Source organism: Sprattus sprattus (genome assembly GCF_963457725.1).
Source record: "Sprattus sprattus genome assembly, chromosome: 6".
In the NCBI taxonomy this organism is placed as follows: domain Eukaryota; kingdom Metazoa; phylum Chordata; class Actinopteri; order Clupeiformes; family Clupeidae; genus Sprattus; species Sprattus sprattus.
The window spans coordinates 34907620-34930366 of NC_137925.1; the positions used below are offsets into that span (position 1 = coordinate 34907620).

Below are 22747 nucleotides of genomic sequence, written 5' to 3' on the forward strand. Positions count from 1 at the left end.
CTACATGCCCGCTGGACCTATCCCATCCAACATCCTTCAAGCCATATCCCCTGCCGTCTTACCGGCAATAACACAGGTGATTAATGCCTCATTTAATTCTGCAACATTTCCTTGTTCATTCAAAGTGGCTCGGGTTAGGTAACGCCGCTACTCAAGAAGCCGTCTCTCGATCCCACTCCGGTGGGAAACTATCGACCGGTCTCACTTCTCACCCTCCTATCTAAAACAATTGAGAGGGTATGGAGCTTTATTCCTATCTTTATTCGTAAGCGTGTTCTTTCAGTTTGCAAACATGAAACCCTGCCCTCGCACTCAAAAACCCAGTCTTTGCACGCAAAATGTGCTCTGCTTACGCTCAAACTGTGTGCTCGCACTCAAAAACCCAGTCTTTGCACGCAAAATGTGCTGTGCTTACGCTCAAACTGTGTGCTCGCACTCAGATACACCGTTGCGCGCACACATTTCCTGCTCGCACTCATATTTTCTGCGTGCTTGCGAAAAGTCTCCTTGCAGATTTTTCCTGCTTGCGGATTTTTTCGTGGGCAACCAATAGAATGCCAGATGTAGTGTTGACCAATGAAATGCTCGCTCGCCTGGTTGATGGTGCGTTCGCTTTAGTTCAGCACAGTAGTTGGACACCTATGTTAATGAATGGGTCAAATTCCCATAGAGGAAGGCAGATTTTTTTTTTTTAAGGCCATTTATTTAATGGATTAAGAATACAATCCATCCTGATGAAGTCACCTAGGCCTTTGGATTTAAAGTAGCTCCATATCATCCCATATCCTTCACCATACCAAGAGATTGGCATGGTGCTTTTCAGTTGGCCTAATAGCTGCTAGTTAGCTTAATGATTTCTCAATGCAGCTACTTTGTAAATGAATCACACACATCGTTTAGATTTTCTCAGACATTCAGCTTGTGTACAGAACATTACACCTTTATTAAATTGAGAATGACTACTGCCAGTGTGTTCTACATGAGCAATGAATAGAATCTGACTGCTGGTAGCCATGCTCTTTGTAACATCTGTGCCATCTTCCTTATCCACCCATCTTCCTTTTAATGCGATCGTCAAAATTCAAAACTACGTTGCTAAGCCCATGGCTAAGCCTCTGCCCTGCTCTGTCCAATTTACCCATGATGCTTTGCTTCGGAACACGACTATACGTCACATTGACGATCTCAATGCATGTCTATGGGTTACAGAGTAAGTCCTGAACTAAAGCGAACGCACCATCAACCAGGCGAGCGAGCATTTCATTGGTCAACACTACATCTGGCATTCTATTGGTTGCTCAAGAAAAAATCCGCAAGCAGGAAAAATCTGCAAGGAGACTTTTCGCAAGCACGCGGAAAATATGAGTGCGAGCAGGAAATGTGTGCGCGCAACGGTGTATCTGAGTGCGAGCACACAGTTTGAGCGTAAGCACAGCACATTTTGCTCGCAAAGACTAGGTTTTTGAGTGCGAGCACACAGTTTGAGCGTAAGCAGAGCACATTTTGCGTGCAAAGACTGGGTTTTTGAGTGCGAGGGCAGGGTTTCATGCTTGCAAACTGAAAGAACACGCTTACGAATAAAGATAGGAATAAAGCTCCATAGAGGGCAGCTTCCAAACAGGTCACAGAGTTCCTGTCAACAAACAATCTCCTCGATCCAAACCAGTCTGGATTCAAAAGCGGTCACTCCACCGAAACAGCCCTGCTATCTGTGACAGAGGCCTTAAAAACAGCTAGAGCAGCAGCTCAATCCTCAGCTCTCGTCCTACTTGACTTATCAGCTGCGTTTGATACAGTTAACCACCGCATCCTTCTGTCCATACTGTCAAGTTTGGGCATCTCAGGCAAGGCGCACTCCTGGCTTGAATCGTACCTCACTGGGTGCTCATTCAAGGTGTCATGGCAAGGTCATCTGTCTGTACCTCACCACCTCACCACTGGGGTGCCCCAAGGGTGGGTAATGGGACCACTTCTCTTTGCCATCTGCACCACCTCGCTGGGCCCTATCATCCGCTCGCATGGTTTTTCCTACCACTGTTATGCCGATGATACTCAACTGGTGCTGTCCTTCCCTCCTGAGGACAACACTGTTTCGGCATCGGCACGGATCTCGGACTGTCTTGCTGATATATCCACATGGATGAAAAACCACCACCTTCAGCTGAACCTGGCCAAAACAGAACTGATGGCCTTCCCAGCCAAACAGTTCATCCACCACAACATCAACATCAACACTGAATCTCTATCTCTTGCTCCATCCAAAACAGCAAGAAACCTCGGGGACATTATTGATGACCAACTAACCTTCACAGCCCACATTGCCTCTGTCACCAGGTCATGCCGCTTTGCGCTATACAACATCCGCAAAATCAGGCCGTACCTAACCCAGTATGCCACCCAGCTGCTGGTGCAAACCTTGGTGAGTTCCCACCTCGACTTCTGCAACGTCCTTCTAACGGGCCTGCCGGCTTGCGCGGTAAAACCACTACAGATGATCCAGAACGCGGCGGCGCGTCTGGTGTTCAACCAACCAAAGAGGGCACATGTCACCCCGCTACGCACTGAGCTCCACTGGCTGCCGGTGGCTGCTCGCATCAAGTTCAAGTCACTTATGCTTGCCTACAAAGTGCTTACTGGTTCTGCTCCCACCTACCTAAATGCTCTTGTAAGGGCAAATGTTACACCCAGGACGCTGCGCTCATCCAGTGAGCGTCGTCTGGCACTGCCCCCGGTGAAAGCACGGCAATCCAGACTATTCTCAGTTGTAGTTCCACGTTGGTGGAACGAACTGCCTAGCACTACCAGAGCAGGGGCGTCCCTCTCTACCTTCAAGAAGCTCTTGAAGACCCAACTCTTCAGAGAGCACCTCCCTTCCTAACTGGCACCTTGGCTTAACTTGCACTTAAGCAGTGACAGTCCCGCACTTCTTTTTCTTTTTCTTTCTATGTCGTTTTCTATTTCTTGAAAAAATAAGCAGTATTTATTGTTACACCAGGTTTTATTGCTCTTAGCTTGATTGTTCTCTCCCTTGTACGTCGCTTTGGACAAAAGCGTCTGCTAAATGACTAAATGTAAATGTAAATGTAATTAGTGTGCTTGCCCGAAGGGAAGCACAGTATTGTTGTTGTCAAGTTTTCTTTATTAGTGTGCTTGCCCGAAGGGAAACACAGTATTGTTGTTGTAAAGTTTTCTTTATTCTCCCCGTTTTTTGTAACGCTAACTACTCCTCGCCCGTTCGAGGTACAGACGCCGTTCAAACACAGAAACGTCCGGCCCGATCCGGTGCAACCTGCTATGATCCATCACCTTTTTTCTCCATAGACTTGCATGGCAGAACTCTGCCATTATGACATCATAATAGGGTCATTAAACTGGCTTGCACCTGTGCTTCACTGACACAGAGCAAGCACACTCTCGCAGTTCGTTCACGAAACACATTCTAGTTAGTGTGCTTGCCCGAAGGGAAGCACAGTATTGTTGTTGTCAAGTTTTCTTTATTTATTCTCCCAGTTTTTCTTGCAGCTAACTACTCCTCGCCCGATTGAGATAGAGACGCCATTCAAACACCGAAACGTCCGGCCCGATCCGGTGCAACCTGCTATGACTTTTCGTGGCGGTACTCCTTGCCACTCCTTTTTTATTCCTCTTTTTCATCACCATTTTCTCTCATTGACTAACATGGTGGAAGGTTGAGCCATTGTGACGTCACCCACTCTAGCCAACTGAAATTAGATCAGTTGAGATAGGAGAAGGCGAAGCTCTCTTAAATGCCATAAAAATCATGCTAATCGAAAACCACCATCAAGCTTTATATCTCTTAAATGCCATAAAAATCATGTAAATCGAAAACCACCATTAAGCTTTATATCATGATACAGTAGTAGTAATAGCTAGCGAGTTGTTTACGTTCACAACCCACAGACAGTTCAAAAGGCCCGACAACAGTCACCAAAGAAAACCTAGATATACTATTGATACAATCGTGAATAGAGTGATGATAGCTAGCGAGCTATTTAGCCTTCAGAGCAGGACCCATCTAGTTTCTCACCATATGATGGTTCCTCGTGTTTGACATGATACACAGACAGACATTTGATCACTCTGAGAAAGATGCCTCTTTCCTGGCATCTATTGGAAATTGCAGACGCTTCATTGAGCTGTTTAAGCCCATAGAGTAGGGAATACCAAGACACACACGGTCACGGTCAAGACAAAGGAACTTGGCTCTACTTCAACTCCCTAGGCCCTAATTCAATTCCTGAGACACGGCCTTAACTTACCTGTCCTGTCCTGTCCAGTCTTATCTTTATCTCTCACACGCGACTTAAATTGACTGAGATTAGAACCCTCTCAGTACATGCCAAAGGAGCAAGTCTAACAAAGTGCAAAAAAACAACAACAAAACAAAAAAAAACACCCCTACATCCTCAACATTTCCTTCAATGCAATGCCTCAAAGACTCAGCAGTCAGCAAACTACTAGATGAATGAGGACCAGCAGAGAGGACTGTGGGATTGCGTGCTGCAAGTGGCAGCGGCCCCCTCTCACCTGAGCTGTTTGAGGAAGTCTACGTCGGAGCTGGTGCTGATGAGCTTGATGAACTCCTCGTAGGAGGGCGCGTACGTGTAGGCCTTCTTGTGGTGCTCGCTGACCTGCTCGCGGTGCTCCAGCTGAGCCAGCAGCATGCGGTTGATGTAGTCCGGGTCGCTCAGGACCTCCACCATCGGCTTCAGCACTGTGGAAGGGACAGCAGAAAAGACATGACGGCTCGACATTTTACAGGTAACACACAGATGACAGGCGTGGAGTGAAACTATTTTAAAGAATAATCTTTAAGCTTTAGACCTGATTTAACAGTTTACAGGAGATACGCAGACAAGCCATCATCCTTCTAGTTTAACTCAGTTATTAGTTTAGTTCATAGTCTTACATTACATGAATGAGAACTGGTACATGACATAAAAATACAAATAAACGAACTGAATAAATACAGAAATCAATCTAAAAGATCTCATAGACAGACACACAGCTATAATTAATTTGATACATTCTCATGCAACACACACAGCCAAACAGGCATCCACACTCTCTGACACCCACAGAAATGTAATTCAGAAATGTTCTGATGTAAACCGACACTAAGTCCTCCATCTTCGCAGTGCCTTTGTGCGCCAGAGGCAACAGGGCCTTTCATGAGAGAGAGTGGAGGGGAGGCTCATGCATGCTGATCCAGCCAGCCACCCCAGCAGAAGGCAGATCTATGAGGCCGGGAGACACGGAGGCAAGAGAAAGCTGACAGCCGGCTGGATGGAAGGAGCGCAGTGAGTTAGAGGCTCGCTGTGTGTGTGTGTGTGTCTGTGTGTGTCTGTGTGTGTGTGTGTGTGTGTGTGTGTGTGTGTCTGTCTGTGTGTGTGTGTGTGTGTGTGTGTGTGAGTCGCTGTAGGGAGCTCAATATGCATCGATTTTCTTTCAGTATGCTTTTTTTTTTGGGGGGGGGGGGAGGTTTTTTTTTATTTTCATGTCAAGGAGGATGAGTGTAAGAGGGAAAAAACCTAGGAGAGTGAGTAGGGGAAGAGAGAAAATCAGCACGGAAGGGAGAGAGAGAGCAGGAGAGTGGAAGGAAGTTTATTAGAGAGAAAGGGGGGAAGTGAGAAAAAGACAAACGAGAGGATTGTTTCACTTGGAGAGCCGGTTTAATTTCAATTCACACTGAACTAGAGCGTTTGAATAAAGCTTTGAAGTCGGTGCAGGGAGCCATAAATGACTGAGAAGCACACACTGAACTACTGAGGTCAACCAACACAACATATCCACTAAGCCCATCAGGGTGCGGTTCCATACAGTAGATTTAAACAATCCTTGGATTTAACCTTCTTAATTAAATATGGTTGCATAGTTTAACAGTCTGATGCTTTGATACTTTCTTGCCAGGGTGGAGAGAGCATATAATGGCAACATATCCCTCTATGGTAAGGTGTTGCCTGGACTTTTTGACCTTGGAAGAAAAAAAGGAGGCATTTTTAAAGGTGGTCTATACCACCTTAAGAATCTCCTAACTAGGGATGCACCGATACAGATACCAGTATCGGGTCGATACTTCGTTAAAATACTCGTACTCGTACTCGTTTTAAATTACCAATACCAAAAACCGATACCCAGTGTTGCGTCTTAACGCGTGTGTTTTCTTCTCCTCTACTGTCTATGCCTGCCAGGTGTGAGAGCGCCGAGTTGCATAGAGGCCGAGAGCGGTATTGCAGACAGGTAAGTTGAGGTTGAACTTGCAGTTTAAATCAATTCAATAACAGCTTGGATACGATGTGTGGAGGTGGCTTGCGTAAGCTAACGGTTTCGCTAGAGATTTTAAACTTAACACGTACGACCTCCAGTAAAGGTAAGTGCTATCTTCGGCTATTTTATGTTTTGCAGTTAACTTAGAACTGCTGTTACATAGGCAAAGTGTAGGGGCTAGCCTACTGTCTTTAGCGACGCTGCACCTAAAACATATTATTGCCATTTGCTACGGTTGATTGACGGGGACGGGAATGTATGTTTTCTCCTCTTTTACCCGAACGCATTTAGGTCTCGAAAGGAGGACATGTGAGGGTAAAAGAAGACGTCTGCCTTGTCTTGTGTTTCAGGAATCTTGTTGACTTGCTAGTTTGTCATAAACACCCGCTAGCAAGTAGCCGCTAGCAAGACATCCTGTTAGCAATGTTAGCAAGGTTGTTTTAACACTCTTGGACATTGATGCTAGTATTACGTTTTTTTTTCCCGTTTTTCCGCCTGATGCTAATATAAAGTACTCTTGCGTTAACTTATTTGCAATGTTATTGTGATAGCTATGTTGGCTAGGTTGCAAACAACTTCCCTAACACAGTAAGAAATCGCTATACCGTTGTGCTGCCTTAACGGCGATTGAGACTAATTTTAAGATAAATTATGACAGGAGTAAGGCACAGTGTAATATCTGCACTGTTACAGTGTCGAGGGGCGGAAAGGAAAGTACTTCGTTTGACACAAGCAATTTGATTAAACATCTGAAGACGCACCATAGTGCTAAGCACATAAAGTTCACTCATGCCAGTGGCGCAAGAGACCAAAGCAACCAATCTTTACTGACGGCCATCAAAAGAAAAAAACGCGCACGCACACAGACAGAGAGAGAGAGAGAGAAGGGGAGGAAGAGAGTTGTTGATCCTTTTGTAACTGAACTGTGCTCATGTTCTTATTCAGGATGTTCTGTTCACTTTTTGTTAAGCAGACTGTGTTGTTAACTATGCAGCAAATTAAATTGCCATTTGTCTATATTTACATTTTGTCTAATGTGATGATATTGACTCTTTTTTTTTTGTTTAAACCAGAAAGCTCTGTTTATTTTTGGCTTGAGATAGCCTTCTGTTAATGTTGTACTATAGGCTTGATATAACCTGCAGAGGATAAAATAAAATCTTTCATGGAAACCAAATCTTTGAAGTATTGGTATCGGTACTCGGTATCGGCAAGTACACAAATAAAAATACTCGTACTCGTATCGGTTTGTAAGAAAGTGGTATCGGTGCATCCCTACTCCTAACCCTTGAGAAACCAATGAAAATGCAGATTGGTGGTCACATGCTCTACAGGAAGAGATTTTGAGTTCTCTTACTGCCCATGCGGCCACATGTCAGATCGTCATATTTCTCCTGTCTGAAAGTGTGTTTTTCACCATTTTTCACCAATCCAACCCCCTCAAAGAAATCTGAACATCATTCACTGATGAAGAAGTATTTTCAACAATTTCAGGAAAACTATAAACATTCATTATTTAGTAAATAACGAAAAAAGGGTATGTTGCCCTGAGGCAACACTGTATCATTACGGAATAATTTTTGAGTTTCTGCCAGTTTTAATCAATACATATCTTACTCTTCCGTAATGGTACAATGTTTCCGCAACGGCTCATATTTGTAAATGCTTTCTAAGGAAGAATGAAATGTATTTTATGTCAGGCACCTCAAAACTATCGTTGTTTAAGTGTTTTGTTGAATTGTAAAGTGTTTTTTAGGAAATTTGATGTATCTTTTGTGTTATGAGATGAAATATTGTTTTTTGTACCACGATGGTACAGAGTTGCCTTGAGGCAACACATTTATAAAACTTAAATAAAAAAATATATTTTTAAAAACTTTGATGATTTTGTTATAAGAGTCCATTTTAAGCTAGAAAAACCATGCAAACATTTTTTTTGCCATTGGGATCATAATGCGTACCATAGAGGGATATATGAAATCACTCAGACAGACTCATTGGCCCTCATTCTCGACAGCAGTTGGGAAGACTTTCAGAAGGACTTCAGAAGGAACTCCACTTCGGTGGATTTAGGAAAACATTTGCCATTCTCCATAGTTTTCTCACCTGCGATTTCTTCTGAACTTCAGAAGCCTTTCAGAACGCGAAATAGCAGTCGTAACTCTTCCGGAATCTTCTCAAATGCGATTCTATGGGCCCTCTTGTGGTTATTTGAGGAATCGCGTTGAGGAATGATATTTGAAAAAACTCTGTGTTAAAAGGGTTACGGTTAACGGTTGAATTTGTGAGAACCCGTTGGTGATTGCGTTCACGTCAACTCTACAGACATCCTCGGATTAAAATAATTATAATAATAATAAATACGAGAATATTTGTATCATTAACAATTACGTTTCACATTTATAGTCATGATTCTATGAGGTTGTATTTATTGTAACACTATGTCTCTATTGCTCGTAGCTTGACTGTTCTCTCCCTTGTACGTCACTTTGGACAAAGGCGTCTGCTAAATGACTGAATGTGAATGTACACGAACACGGCAAATGTAGGTGAATAAATAAATAAACACTAAACCCAATCTCTACGCACAGTAACATGCACTTACTGCACTTTAAACTTCTACTCGTGACCAGTCTCCACACTTATGGTGACTGTTTTGACTGACAGCCCTGACTGCAATTTATACTCATACTCGTGACCTGTCTTCACACTTATGGTTGCTATTCTTCGATTTTTTTTTTTTTAAAGTGACTTCTCAAATGTATTTTACGGACTTCGGAAGTTCAACGTAAGAAAAGATCTCCACCTTGTTAATGAACACCTGTTACGAGTTGCTTTCGTGTGGATTTGGGAAATTCAGACAGCACACTTGGCTATGGCTGCGTGCCCTAATAAGGAGCTGGCGGGGCGTGTATGTATGCAAATCCACTTTCACGAGAACGCGCATCAATTTAAGAAACTAATCCGAGGGAACACAGCTGAGGAAACCTCGGCTGCTTATGAACGCATTTTCAAGCGTGCGGAAATGCAGCGGAAGCGTTTCCCTTACGTTGTTTTTACGAAGTCGCGTAAGAAACATTTCTGAAGAATTACTGAAAATGATCGAGAATGAGGGCCCTTGTTTCCCACACATGACCAAAAATAAATATCAGGTTAAGACACACACACATACACAAATCTACTGCACCAACACAGAATGCAACACAGAACTCATGCCACCACACTGTATCTGTCAGAGGCATAGTCTGGCTGACTTACACCCATGGAATTCCTTTTTAACAGCAATTTCAAGGCTAATCTCTGGGAATTGGTGGGATAGATCTAATTACAGTACTTGCGAGCGCAGCTCGTGTTGGCTGGGACTGATAACACAATGCTCTGGAGATCCCCTATGAAAAAGAAAACCTCCAGCTTGGAAGGCCTTCCTATGGGCCTTATGAAAGCTGAGAGCAGCCCCCAGTTAAGGCCTGTGGACTGCAGAGAAAGAGGGCATTGTACTGGACTTGAGCTCTTTCCAAATGAGTTATGCTGTCAGATGAAATCAAAAAACCGATATGGGAGGATTCGAGCAGGCACCAAAAATAAGCTTTCCCCAATTCAATTTGCACTTAGTCACATCACTGCTGTTCATGAGTGTGTGTAAGATTGGTTCTCCTTCTCTGCAGGCAATCGGCCTACACAAAATCTGATATCTTTCTCTGTGGGTGTGACCCAAGACTTGACTTACAATGTAAACAATAGGGTCTATAAAAAGCTTAATGTATTTTTATCACAGCGTACCTCAACGGCAGGCCGAGGTTGTAGTGTTATCAGTGAATTGGAGGAGCGCCGTTGCTAAGTAAATTAGGTACCTTAAGCAGGGTTTTTCCTGCATAGAGAGAATGTGGGCGCGCGCCGAAGCCGTTTTGCCTAGCGACTATGAAAAATCCCGACCGCCTAAAGGCAAAAAAAGTGCGCGATGAAAAAAATAAATATCAAAAAAAATCATCTATGCGTCACGCATGCAATGCCTGTCAGGGAATAGGTTCTCAATATTATGTTTCAAGAGTCCTACAGCCGAATTATCGTTCTGCTTTGTGTGTTCGTTCTGTGTGTCTTTTTCTTGGCTGATCAACACGCAACTGTGAGTTGCGCGAATGGACAGAGCGGCCAGCTGCCAATCACTCAATCTGCGAATGCATCCTGTGACTGTCAGTCGGCGGTGATTTTGAGCACAACATTCCATTTTCGGTATTCATGGCTTTCAATTTAATAAAATATCTGTTATGTTGAGGACCTAATGGATTTGTCTATCCGTTTGAACGAGTAACAGTAGACTCCGGGACCTCGGGAGAGGCAGACAACCGCATTCGTTTATCAATGAAAGCTCAGCTCGTTCTGAGGAGATTTGTGTTGCATCTCGAATATAATTCAGGGCTCTCAAGTGTCACGCATTGAGCGTGACAGTCACTAATTTTGGTCTTTAATCACGCACTCCCGCCACACATCGTATTTCTCACGCTGAAAAAAACCTCTAAGCTTTTTAATGTGCCGCAGCGCGCAAACATGACCTGGCCACGCTGCCCTCACCATGGAGGAATCAAGCACGTCTCCCCGAATCCACTGTAGTTCTGCCGTGAGGTGCCACTTATCAGCCTATCAAAAAAAAAGAAATGGGAGTGTTTGTAGCCAACACACTTTTAGGCTACATCCTGCCTTTTCACTATAGCTTTGACTCTGAACTTCGTTAATAAATTAAATTCGAGTAGGCCTATTACAGATATATGTAGGCTAAAATTACCATGAACTTGTTAAATCATTTTACCAGGGCACCAAAAGGCGGAGGGTGGAATGTTCACAGGCTGGTTGTGACCTCTGTACCTGAATTTAAAATAAAATAAAATAAATAATATTTTCCCGCAATTGAGTCCTCCTTGGTTTACACACATCAGCATTTTACCATAGCCTCCATTATTTCTGAAATGGTGAAAAAAAAGTACATAAATATCTACTAATAAGCTGTCACGGTTAACACAGTCTGTGCGCGCAAAGCGCGCAAATGTTTTTGGGGGGGAGCGCCGAAGACCCATTTCGACCCAGGAAAAACCCTGTTAAGGTTTCCCCTTCTGTCTTCATCTGGCACCGTAAGACAAACTCATCCCGCCTCCACCGTTTCCATCAAACCACCACTGTGAGTGTGTGTGTGAGCCATATGTACTCATACCCAGAAGAGGTCTAGAGGGTTTATTTTTAGACATTAACACAGCGATATCACCATATTATATAGGCTCTGTGTCTCGGAGGCAAACACAATTATGTCCCTAAGACTGAACTGCCACTCATTGCACGCCCCCGCTCATACGGCCCCGAGGATCAAACGTTCGCCGCAGAAGCCTGTTTCCACAGAAACCAGACTGCACAAAACATGTCGGTGAGCCAATTTGTATGACCGGGCCCTTCTGTGAGTCTCTGGCACATGAGGCAGGACATGTGACAAGAAGCACACTCGTTCATGTAACCTCGGCGACAATAAAGAGGTATAATCAACCGCCGCATGTCAAGACAAACACCTGTCGCAGTTCCAGCCTGTGGCTCAGAGAGAGCTCAGCTTTACCGTGCAAGAGGGCTGACTAGCATGACGTTTAAACAAATCCTCAACTGTTAAAAAAAATAAATAATTGCGGTGAACCATTGACCTGGGCACATACACCAGCTCAATTCCAGTGAACTTTGTGGTGAATGTAATCATGAGAAACCCAACTTTGTGTGCTCTGCCACACCATGTTAACAGGATGTAGCCTCAATGTTAGCAGTGTGTCAGCCAGCGAGATTCAGAGACTACTTTTCAACCAGAAGGCCCAGCAGGTGCAAGAATGACATGGAAAACCCACTGACAAATTGCATTAGTGATTCAAAAAACAAATAGTGTAGACCATCTTGGAACCAGACACAGGACGGGTTGCAAACACAAGGACCCACATAAACAGTGCATAGTACTTTGTAGTATGCAGTATGCAATGGTACTACTAATATGGATAGGGGTGGGGCACATGTCTGATGGGTTGTGGCTGTTACGTTGGGTGCCACATTTGTTGACAGCAATCTCATGTGACAGCAGTGTCACGAAAAGTATGACCAACAGCTGCATGTCAAGATAAACATCCATTACAGTGCAGCTCAGCCAAACTTGAGCCCCATCCTGAGCTGGTACTTCACCTCACTGATTGGGGCACACAGCACAGCCCAATTCTATTGATTCTGACCTTTTTGACATTCTAACCTTCTGGGAAATCTGATAATGAGAAACCCTAAATTTGTGTGTTGATGCCACACCGTTTAAAACAGATGTAGTCTCAATGTGCCAGGTGTGTTGACCAGAGAGATTCAGAACTTACTTTTCCGAATCCCCAGCATGTACAAAACCTGATACTCGGTCTAGTTATGTGGAAAAACCGCATCATCACCAAGAAAGCAACAAATAAAAAGCACTACTTATCTTCTGTACTCCAGAAACACTGGAAGAGCAAACACAGACCCTCGTAAACAGCATGGCACCGTGGATCTAGCATGTAGCATGTAGTAGTAGTATGATGAAATGTTGGTTTTAGTAGTATAGCTAGGAGTAGGGGACGTGTCTTGTGTTGCAGCAGTTACATTAGGCATCACCTTGTTTGAGACAATCTTGTAACAGCAATTAGAGGAACGACCGCTGCATGTCAAGACAAACACCTGTTCCAGAAACTGTCCTTTGCACTGAGAAAGCTCAGTCAGAGCCACCCTATCTATAACAGTGCAATCCAACTTGACCTATGGCCAGTACTAAGCTGTTACATCAAACCAAATTGCCTGACAACACCTTACTTGGCGCTTTGCACTGAGGGGGGAGTAGTATGTACTATGTACTATCTAAAATAAAGTATGCAGTATGCAGGCACTCTGAGATTCCTTGGAATGAAAAGTGTGTTAAAAATCAAATGAATTATTATTATTATTATTATTATAGTATTAGCATGTGACATGTAGTTGCAGTAATGTGGCTAGTATTAGCATGTGACATGTAGTTGTAGCAATGTGGCTAGTATTAGCATGTGACATGTAGTTGAAGCAATGTGGCTAGTATTAGCATGTGACATGTAGTTGCAGTAATGTGGCTAGCATTAGCATGTGACATGTAGTTGCAGTAATGTGGCTAGTATTAGCATGTGACATGTAGTTGCAGCAATGTGGCTAGCATTAGCATGTGACATGTAGTTGCAGTAATGTGGCTAGTATTAGCATGTGACATGTAGTTGTAGCAATGTGGCTAGTATTAGCATGTGTCATGTCTGGCGTGTTGTGGTTGTTGCGCTGGGCACCACACCTTTGTTGGCGACGATCTCGACGAGCACGGCGCGGAGGCTGTGGGAGCGGGCGTCGCGGGCAGGCAGCAGGCACAACAGCAGCAGACGGGCGCAGCAGCGCAGGAAACGCTGCTCCTCCTCGGGCCCGCGCAGGCACGGGTGCAGGCGGAATGCACGCACCAGCTCCTCCTGTCTGCAGAGAGAGAAAAGAGGGGATGAGAAAGAGTGCCAGGGAGAGAGAGAGAGGGAGGTGAAAGAGAGAGAAAGAGAGAGAGTGTGAGGGAGGTGAAAGAGAGAGAGAGAAAGAGAGAGAGAAAGAAAGATGAGAGATAGAGAAAAATAGAGGGGGGGAAGAGGTAAGACAGATGAGACAGGGATATAAGATGGACAGGGGACAAAGAGAAGGGGAAAGAAGGGATAGAAAGAAATGAAGATAAAGAATATATATGAATATATACACCAATCATAACATGGATGACTGAATTGGCCTAATAATCCTAATCAAGTCATAGGGATGAGTCACAAAGTACACATGGGTATTTTAAGGACAAAGCAAGACTAAAAACAACACTTATCCTCTGTTGTTACACTGAACGCTGTTTCAGTATTTCTATTTTTTTTTTATGCGCAAAAGAACATATTTGGAAACATTTTGGGGCAAGTGAATCTTTCCAGTGTGTGTGTTGGTGTGTGTGCACAAGTGAGTGGGTGAGTGAGTGTCTGTCAGAAATGCCTTATAATTATTTGGTACCACCCTTCCCTAGCGGTTCACACAGCAGGACCCAATGTTAGACAGCTAGTCTTCAAATCCCTCTCTTCCTCTGAGATTTACAGGGCTTTATATCACTACTGAACTGTCTGCACTGAAGAGAAGTGCAGTGAGGGATTTTATTTGTTAATCGTTTCCTCAGGAAAACTGGAAACCCATTCATTAACACAAATCTCAATTCAGCCACTTCAGCACTGCAATCTACTGTTCATCACTTCTGGTCTCTGGCACATGTTAGGTTCATATGTCCGTAAAAAAGCAGAAATTTGTGTAAGCTAATGAATAAACTGAGGAGGGAAAACAGAGCTTCTTCTGTTAACCAACCACATGCACATTTTATCCATAGCAACAGACCATATGGCTGTACATTGTTTTCTGTCTGTTTGATCCCCTGGTGCCAGATTGGGAGCACTATACTGTAGCAGTTGGGCTAGAGGGAAACAGCATGTGCTGGAATATTCATCAGCTCATACCCACAGCAGCAGCAGCAGCAACAGCTAGATATTCCCTTTCTTCATTAAGCGCTCCCTCAACAGGAAAAGGCTCAGTGAATAATGATGCCTTTCAGATGCTAAATGCATAACCTAGAGGTGCAGACAAAGGCCTGGACAAAGTGCTTGCAAAGGGAAAATAGGCAAAGTGATGGCAAAGGGCAAATAGGCAAAGTGCTGGCAAAGGGCAAATAGGCAAAGTGCTGGCAAAGGGCAAATAGGCAAAGTGCTGGCAAAGGTCTAATGGAAACTAAATGAACTAAAACTTTTTGACATAGCATATGAATAAAAGGTGTAGGTATCTGACATTTTTTTAAAAAAATGGTAAGCCAAAGTAATGGCCTAATATTTAGAAATGTTAATCCTTCAAAGTAGGAAAACAAGAGTTTTACCTTGCATTTTCCTTTGTAGGGCATAAAATGAACAGTTTATCTGGCCTGACCACAGCCCTTTCAGATTATCTGAGGCCTTCAATGAATATAGAAAGACTGCGCAGTTTTCCATTTTTCTCATGAAGAATTTCATGACGCAACTTACTTACATCAGCAACCTGGCTTCCTCTCTCCAACTCATTCAGTGGAGCACCACACAAAAAAGGAAGAACTTATTTACTAACTTACTTGACTTACTAAGGTCGGCGGCCTATTTGCTTAATCATTGCTTTTCAAGATCCCACTTCCTGACAATTTTGCGGCACACAGTTGGAGCAGCTTACAAAATAAGCTTTTGATATTGCCTTTGGGCTCCTCTCCAAAACCCTTCTAAAAATAGATAACACCTACCCAAGAGTCGCCACTTACACACAGCCTGGGGCCCAAACAAAATGGCCACACATCAGAGGGTCCTCATTACATTCATGAGGAGGAAGGAGGCACGTTAGGAAGGGTCCTCATTACATTCACGAGGAGGAAGAAGGCGCTGGGGAACAGGGGTGATGACACTGCACTTTCACTGCAAACATTTGGCCAACAGTGAGCTGAAGGCAGGCAGCTGACCCACTGGTACTTCTGCTTTTTCGACTTTGTTTTAAGGTGAAAGAGGAATATGTGATGAACACCAGTGATTTGCCTCCAGAGAAAGAGCTTCATATGAGCCCAGTGTCTCCAGGCTGTCTGTTTTTTTATTGCTGAAGTTCATACTTTTCACACGTCCTTATAAGCAGCATGTGTTTTGTGGGCCTGCTACTCAGCATTATCACACCAGAAGGGAGGACTGGTGCCCTCTGGGATCACAGACTGACATACAACCCAAAACGGCCTCCATATTTAACTTTGACAGGAGATAAAATGTTTTTCCTAGTGGATGAAGGACCACCACACCAGGACCCGGTCATGGCCAGCCCTAGCCTGGATACCAGCCTGAACTCTGCCCACAACATTTTTGGTCTGGGAGATTCAGTCTGGACTTGAGCTAGTTGGGAGAGATTCAACGTCTCGGAAAAGTGATCTGACCAATCAAATTGTAAGGGCGGGCTTTATACGTTGATGGACAGAAGACCAACCAATGCTTGAGTTGATAAGATAGATAGAATATACATCGAACAAAGATGGCGCCGTCTCGGGAGCTTAGTGGGACATATTTTATATGATTTAAGCTATCTACACGACTTTTTTATGTCTACATTGACTCGGTTAGTTGTGTATGTGCAACACGAATGTTGCCGAGGATTGTAGGTCTTAACTGAAGCGCTCTAGACCATTATTGATAGGTTATGCTAACGCGTAGATAAAAAAAACATTGAAAAAATGGTAGCTAGCTATAGCCTTGCTGCTAATAAGTACGTGAGCAGGCATATCTCACAGATATTGATAGCGCATTCATTTTGAAAGACGAACAGAGAAACGTGATCAAGGCATTTGTCGATCGAAAATATGTTTTTGCCGTCCTTCTTACGGGATCCGGTAAAAGTTTTAATGTATCAGATGGTCATACTATGTTGCTCTGATTAGTTGTAGGTAGGGCTGCAACTATCGAATATTTTTGTAATCGAGTATTCTATCAAGAATTCATCGATTAATCGAGTAATCGGATTAAAGTAATTTTGCGTTTTCAACAACGTCATGTCAATAGTGACTCGCATTATTAGCCGCCATGCTAACGTATCTGACCGACTAGCATCGCGCAGTTGCCGCGATCGCGTTATCAAAACCTCCAAAATGTCAAGTAACTAACCCCATTGCATTCAAATTATAAGCATTATAGTGCTGTTTTGGGAGTAATGTTCGTGTGTGTTTCTGTGTGTGCTTGCTATGATAAATGCTGCTCACTGGTTTGCGTTGCAAACTTTAGACTGCTGCCATGGAAACACCATGCGAGCGTTATAGAGACAATGTAGGCTACTAGGGGTGGGGGAAAAAATCGATTATTCGATTTTAATCGATTCTCTCTAAAACGATTCTGTCTCGATTCAGAAAAGTTCATAATCGATTTTGTAATTTAAAAAAAAATTGTTTTTTTTTTTTTTTTTTTTTACACATCCATTTTATGTTGAAATGCAAGCTGCATCGATTATTGGATTGTTCATAGAAAGTCAAAATTGTGACAAGGAAAAGCTTTTTCTCTCATAAAAAATAGAGAAGGTAATTCATCTGTTGATTTTCTTTAATTGTCAAACACAAAGTAGGAAGTGTAGCAAAGACTCGAAGTAGCAAACTCAAATGTTTTAAAAGTCGAAATGGATTGATAATCGTTTTATCGGTTTAAAATTGATAATCGTTTTTTTTACACATCCATTTCATGTTGAAATGCAATTATCGATTGATTATCGAATATCAATTCGAAACCGATAAAACGATTATCGATGCATTTTGACTATTGAATCATTTGAGTTTGCAACTCAGAGTCTAAATTGAAGAAAATCAACAGATGAATTACCTTCGCTATTTGCTTTATTAGAGTAAAAGCTTTTAATGGTCACAATTTTGACTTTCTATGAGCAATGCAATAGTCGATGCAGCTTGCATTTCAACATAAAATGGATGTGTAAAAAAAAAAAAAAAAAAAAAAAAAATTTTTTAAATTACAAAATCGATTTTAAATCGATAATCGATTTTAAATCGAATCGTTGACCTCTGAATCGATTTCGAATCGAATCGTGAGGTGCCAAGAGATTCCCACCCCTATAGGCTACCAGTACATTGGGTTTAGGGACAGTTGCAGCCTGAAATAATTTAGTTATAATAAGCAATTGGCTGTTATTCCTGACAAAAGAAAAAAAATTTTAATCCAACACTTTAATTGGGTCAAAACTGAGCAGCTGTGTGTATGTGACCGCGCGTGCGGGAGGAGAGACGTGCATGACATGAGATCTTGGTGCATTTGTACTCGCTCTGCTACTTACTGTAACATCATGCCTAGCATCACTATGCCTCATAGTATAGTCTACAAATAACCTCACACACCGTAAATTCAAACTTACGCTTGTGTCCATAGTATCTAGCAATCGTAAATCAGCTAGCGTCAACATTTACGTTACATTGAAGTGGCTCCGCATGGTGAACTGTTAACGTTAATGAGTTAAAGAACTGTATTTGCTGGTTCTAGGTTGCTTGGTTGTATCGCTCGGGCAGTGACTGTTAGAACACCCACGATTACCAAAGCAGTATTTTTTATCTCAATTTAATTCATCAATTTCCATTACATGACAATGCGTACCATCGTACAATATGTGTGTTCAATGAGAATAGCCTGGGCAAATCAGCACTGCACTGAATTACATTAACATGAGTTATTGCTACATGATAACAATAACACAACTAATATTAATAGATAGTGGACACACTAGGCAACATGATATCATCCATAATACATTAAACAGTCGAAATATAAACTTATAAGGATGAACCCATCCTTACTACATCGAATCAACATAAGAGCAGAACATAGCAAAATTTCCGCTTAGCCCCCTATCGTTACTATAATGTACCCTGCACTTCATGAAACTACGTACTATCATAAGGTAGGCACACAATGCCTAAAATAGTACTTCACCATACTGTGACAAATAAGTTTCGAGTGCTTACATCATTATTGTTCTACGTGTATGTGAATCTTGTGTGCTTAACTTAACTGGTCACTACCATACTGAAACCTAGACTGACGGAGCTGCAGTCTACAGAGACCGTAAATCTTTGATTGCGCGCGCGTGTCAATAATAAAAGTCCGTATGAAATGGTGACACCAGAGCATGATATGAACTAAACGAACCCTTGAGGCAAAAAAAAATCCTCGATCATTTTTTGTAATCGAGTTACTCGAGTAACTCGAGTAATCGTTGCAGCCCTAGTTGTAGGTATCCAATTGAGCAAAGAGGCATTTTTTTTCCTGGTTCGTTGAAACACGCCCCATAAATCACAGCCCAATGGCTCATCATCAGACTCATATTCTGACTAGAATTATGAGTATGACATCGTCAGGCTAGGCCAGCCCAATTCCCAGACCTGAATCCCATTAAAAACCTCTGGAATGTGATCAAGAGGAAGATGAATGTTCACAAGCCATCAAACAAAGCCGAGCTGCTTGAATTTTTGCGCCAGGAGTGGCATAATGTCACCCAACTGCAATGTGAAAGACTGGTGGAGAGCATGTCAAGACATATGAAAGCTGTGATTTTAAATCAAGGTTATTCCACCGAATATTGATTTCTGAAATCTTCTTAGTATTGTGTTGTTTAAAAATGAATATGAACTTGTTTTCTTTGCATTAATCGAGATCTGAGAACACTGCATCTTTTTTACTATTTTGACCAATTGTCAAAAAAATGCTCTAAATGACAATATTTGTATTTGAAATTTGGTAGAAATGTTGTCAGTAGTTTATAGAATAAAACAAAAATGTTCAATTTACTTTAACACATCCCAATAAATAGTAAAACCAGAGAAACTGATCATTTTGAAGTGGTCTCTTAATTTTTCCTCGGCTGTATATGGTCCTGTGGATGGAAGGACTGCAGTTGGCATCAACTTTTAACCAAGTCCCTCAAGTTTCTCAGACTCCGAAGAGAAATCTTCACATCTAGCTGAGAGGCTCTGATGGATATTTATCTCTGGCCCGTGAGGGCCTTACCTGGTGTTGGCTGCCTTAAGGTCACAGAAGTGGGCGTGCAGGGACTTGACGATGTCATTGCAGACCAGGTTGACCATGTCCACCTCGGCCAGGCGGGAGCGGAGCTGCTTGGTCATCTCCCAGAGGTCCTCGGACAGCATCTGGTACAGCTGCCCCTCGTCCCGGCTGAGAGGCACATACCAGGACAGGATGTAGTCCCTGTAGCTGTAGTCGAACACTGGCCGAAGAGGAGGAGGAGAGGAAAACATCAGCTCATCTGACCAGGAGTAATAAAACAACAGTCTGTGGTACATGACGGTTCCAGTAATTAAGAAGCTTCCTGGGTGGCACCTGTAACCAAAAGATATTACACTACATTTGTGATCTCCTAGTATGTAAGGTACAACTATCACCAGGACCAGGCTAGTCATTCAGTTCCTCTGATTAAAAGCTGTGAATGAGACCCTCTTTCACTGCACCATCTGCAGTCTTCATGGGCGCACCAGCAAGTGACATCAGCTTGTCTCCATCAGCCGCCACAAACAGTTCCCTTTTGAGAAGGCTGTGGCTGAACAATGGGAGGTAGTTGCCAGGTAACAGACGGCTAGTAGGCTACTACAGCTAAGGGATTACCACAGCAAAACACTCCCAGCAACAATAAGAGGTCAGCATTTATCCACTGCTCTCCTGAGCCCTTCTTCAAATATGTACTCAGCAGCCTACCATCAGCTCTGGCTTGGCAGGCTTTGAGCATGATTCACTGTAAAACACTGAGATTATCTTTGAATTGATAATAAACTTAAAAACTGCTGGACATAAGATTTTGAGCACTTTTGGCTCCCTTTTGCCCAACTAAGCCTTCTGTAGGAGCCCTACCCTTTTACATCTCTGCGCAGCATGCACGCCCAATAGGAAAAACAGGCAGGGTCTGTCTGTCTGCCTGGCTGTCTGTCTGTTTACATGCACACCCAATATGGCAGGGCTGTCTGTCTCAAAGTGTCCTGGTTAGTACATTAGACAGCTATGTTTTTTGTCTTTTGCTAAACTTGCAGTAAATTATGCCATGTCACGCAGTACAGTGTCATGTGCACCATACGCATAACTTTTATGTCCTTACGAATTATAGAATAGAAATAAAAACGCTCTTATCGACTTCCCTCAAGGACACCATGAACATGAACATGTCCACATTGTGTCAGTGTTATTGAGAACACAGCAAAAGCATAGCAACAGCTTTGGTTAAAAACTTGCGTGCATTTTTGGCTGACTGCAGCTGTGTTTTCTGCATACTGGCTAAAGTGCTGTTTATACGAAGTCTAGTTTGTTTGCGTCCGATCTGTTCATAATACAGATAGCCCTATCATTTAGACGAGCACTCTCTATCCGCAACGATCGAAGTCTGGGCTAAAAAGTGAGCAGATTTGAATCGGTACGGGGGCTGATGTTCGTCTGCACGGATTCACGCGCTCCGATGACATCATTGCTCCAACCAATATATATATATATCACTTGTTCTCCTTCTACTTCACACTCGTGGTGGGTCTCGAATTCGCTCTCATGAATCCAGTATATTGTTTTTGGTTTAGCCTCCTATCTTGATCTAATTCTTTTTATTCAGACGTTACATAACTCTCATGACCACAAATATAAATTGGCCAACGATTTAATTAGCTTTTTTCTTCATATATTAATGTAGAATGGTCAGAGCAAGGCATCATGGGAAATGCTCAAGCTCAACCTCTCAATAAAGCAAAGGCATTTAAACAACTCACAGACATATCATGTTGCACTGTTCCAAAGTCTTTATTATCAATAGAAAATCAAATTCATTTTCGTATAACCTATACTGATTATATTAACCACTATAATGTATTACTGTGCAGATTAAATGTAGGCTATGTGGTTAGGCTAAACGTTGCTAATTGTAGCTTGTCTACTGTCTGCTTACCCATGTCCTATTGTCTTCTTCTACGTTTTTTCAGTTGTCTGTATCAGCGCTAAAGCGCCACCAACAGGCGTGGGGTATGTACTAGTCAGTTCATCCCAAACTGGTGTGTTAGTCTTTACGCAAATCTCTTGTTACCAGGCTCCATCCTTACTAGGGATGCAAATGATTAATCGACTTTAGATTAATTGTCGATTAAGAGGTTGCTCGATCAAAATGTATTAATCACGATTAATCGCTAGAGGGCGCTAGCGCGAGAGACCGGTTGAAAACAAATGTTTTCTGTGTAATGCGGTATTGAAATACAATAGGTCCACTAGCTCACTCAGTTACCATTTGAACACCGTGCATGCTTCTGTCCTGCATGGCACCACCAGTTCACCTGGTCAACCTAAAAATCACAGCTACACTGTATTATACCTTCTCTCGCTTACTGCCGCGAGTTATGGCTTATAGTCTTAAAACTCAGGTTAGCTAATAGCTCGTTAGCGGGCTAGCTCACTGAGACTTCATAGAGTTAGCTACCTAGCTCGTTAGCGGGCTAGCTCACCTTGCTATGAATGTGAATATCTCTGTCTACTCCCGCGCTAACGTGTGCCCGCGAGTTTGGCTCATGAGAGTAAGTAAGTAAGTAAGAGTTGAGTTGGCTATTTAGCTTGATAGCGGACTAGCTCACTCAGGCTTAATGATTAGATACCTAGCTCGTTAGCGGGCTAGCTTACCTTTGCCTGATGGCTTGTCATTAAGAATGTAAAGTTACTCTATCCCTCACTACCGTGAGCGCGAGTTAAACTTCAGAGAGTTGGCTATTTAGCTTGTAATAGCCTAGATGCAGTTTCTTCATAATCTATAGGCTCAATAATATTCTGTTTGGCTCTATTTAATTTCTTCT

General features: G+C 42.8%; 1 protein-coding gene across 1 annotated transcript in view; it reads right to left on the reverse strand.

The window, feature by feature from the left end:
- The window catches only part of snx25 (sorting nexin 25), a 64788-nt gene that overhangs the window by 35120 nt on the left and 6921 nt on the right, over positions 1 to 22747 (reverse strand). Inside the window, exons 3-5 of the mRNA XM_080841234.1 lie at positions 19932 to 20148; positions 13628 to 13800; positions 4549 to 4735 (exon numbers count right to left, since the gene is read on the reverse strand). Coding sequence (XP_080697360.1) covers positions 4549 to 4735; positions 13628 to 13800; positions 19932 to 20148 — 577 coding nt within the window. The remainder of the gene's footprint in view (positions 1 to 4548; positions 4736 to 13627; positions 13801 to 19931; positions 20149 to 22747) is intronic.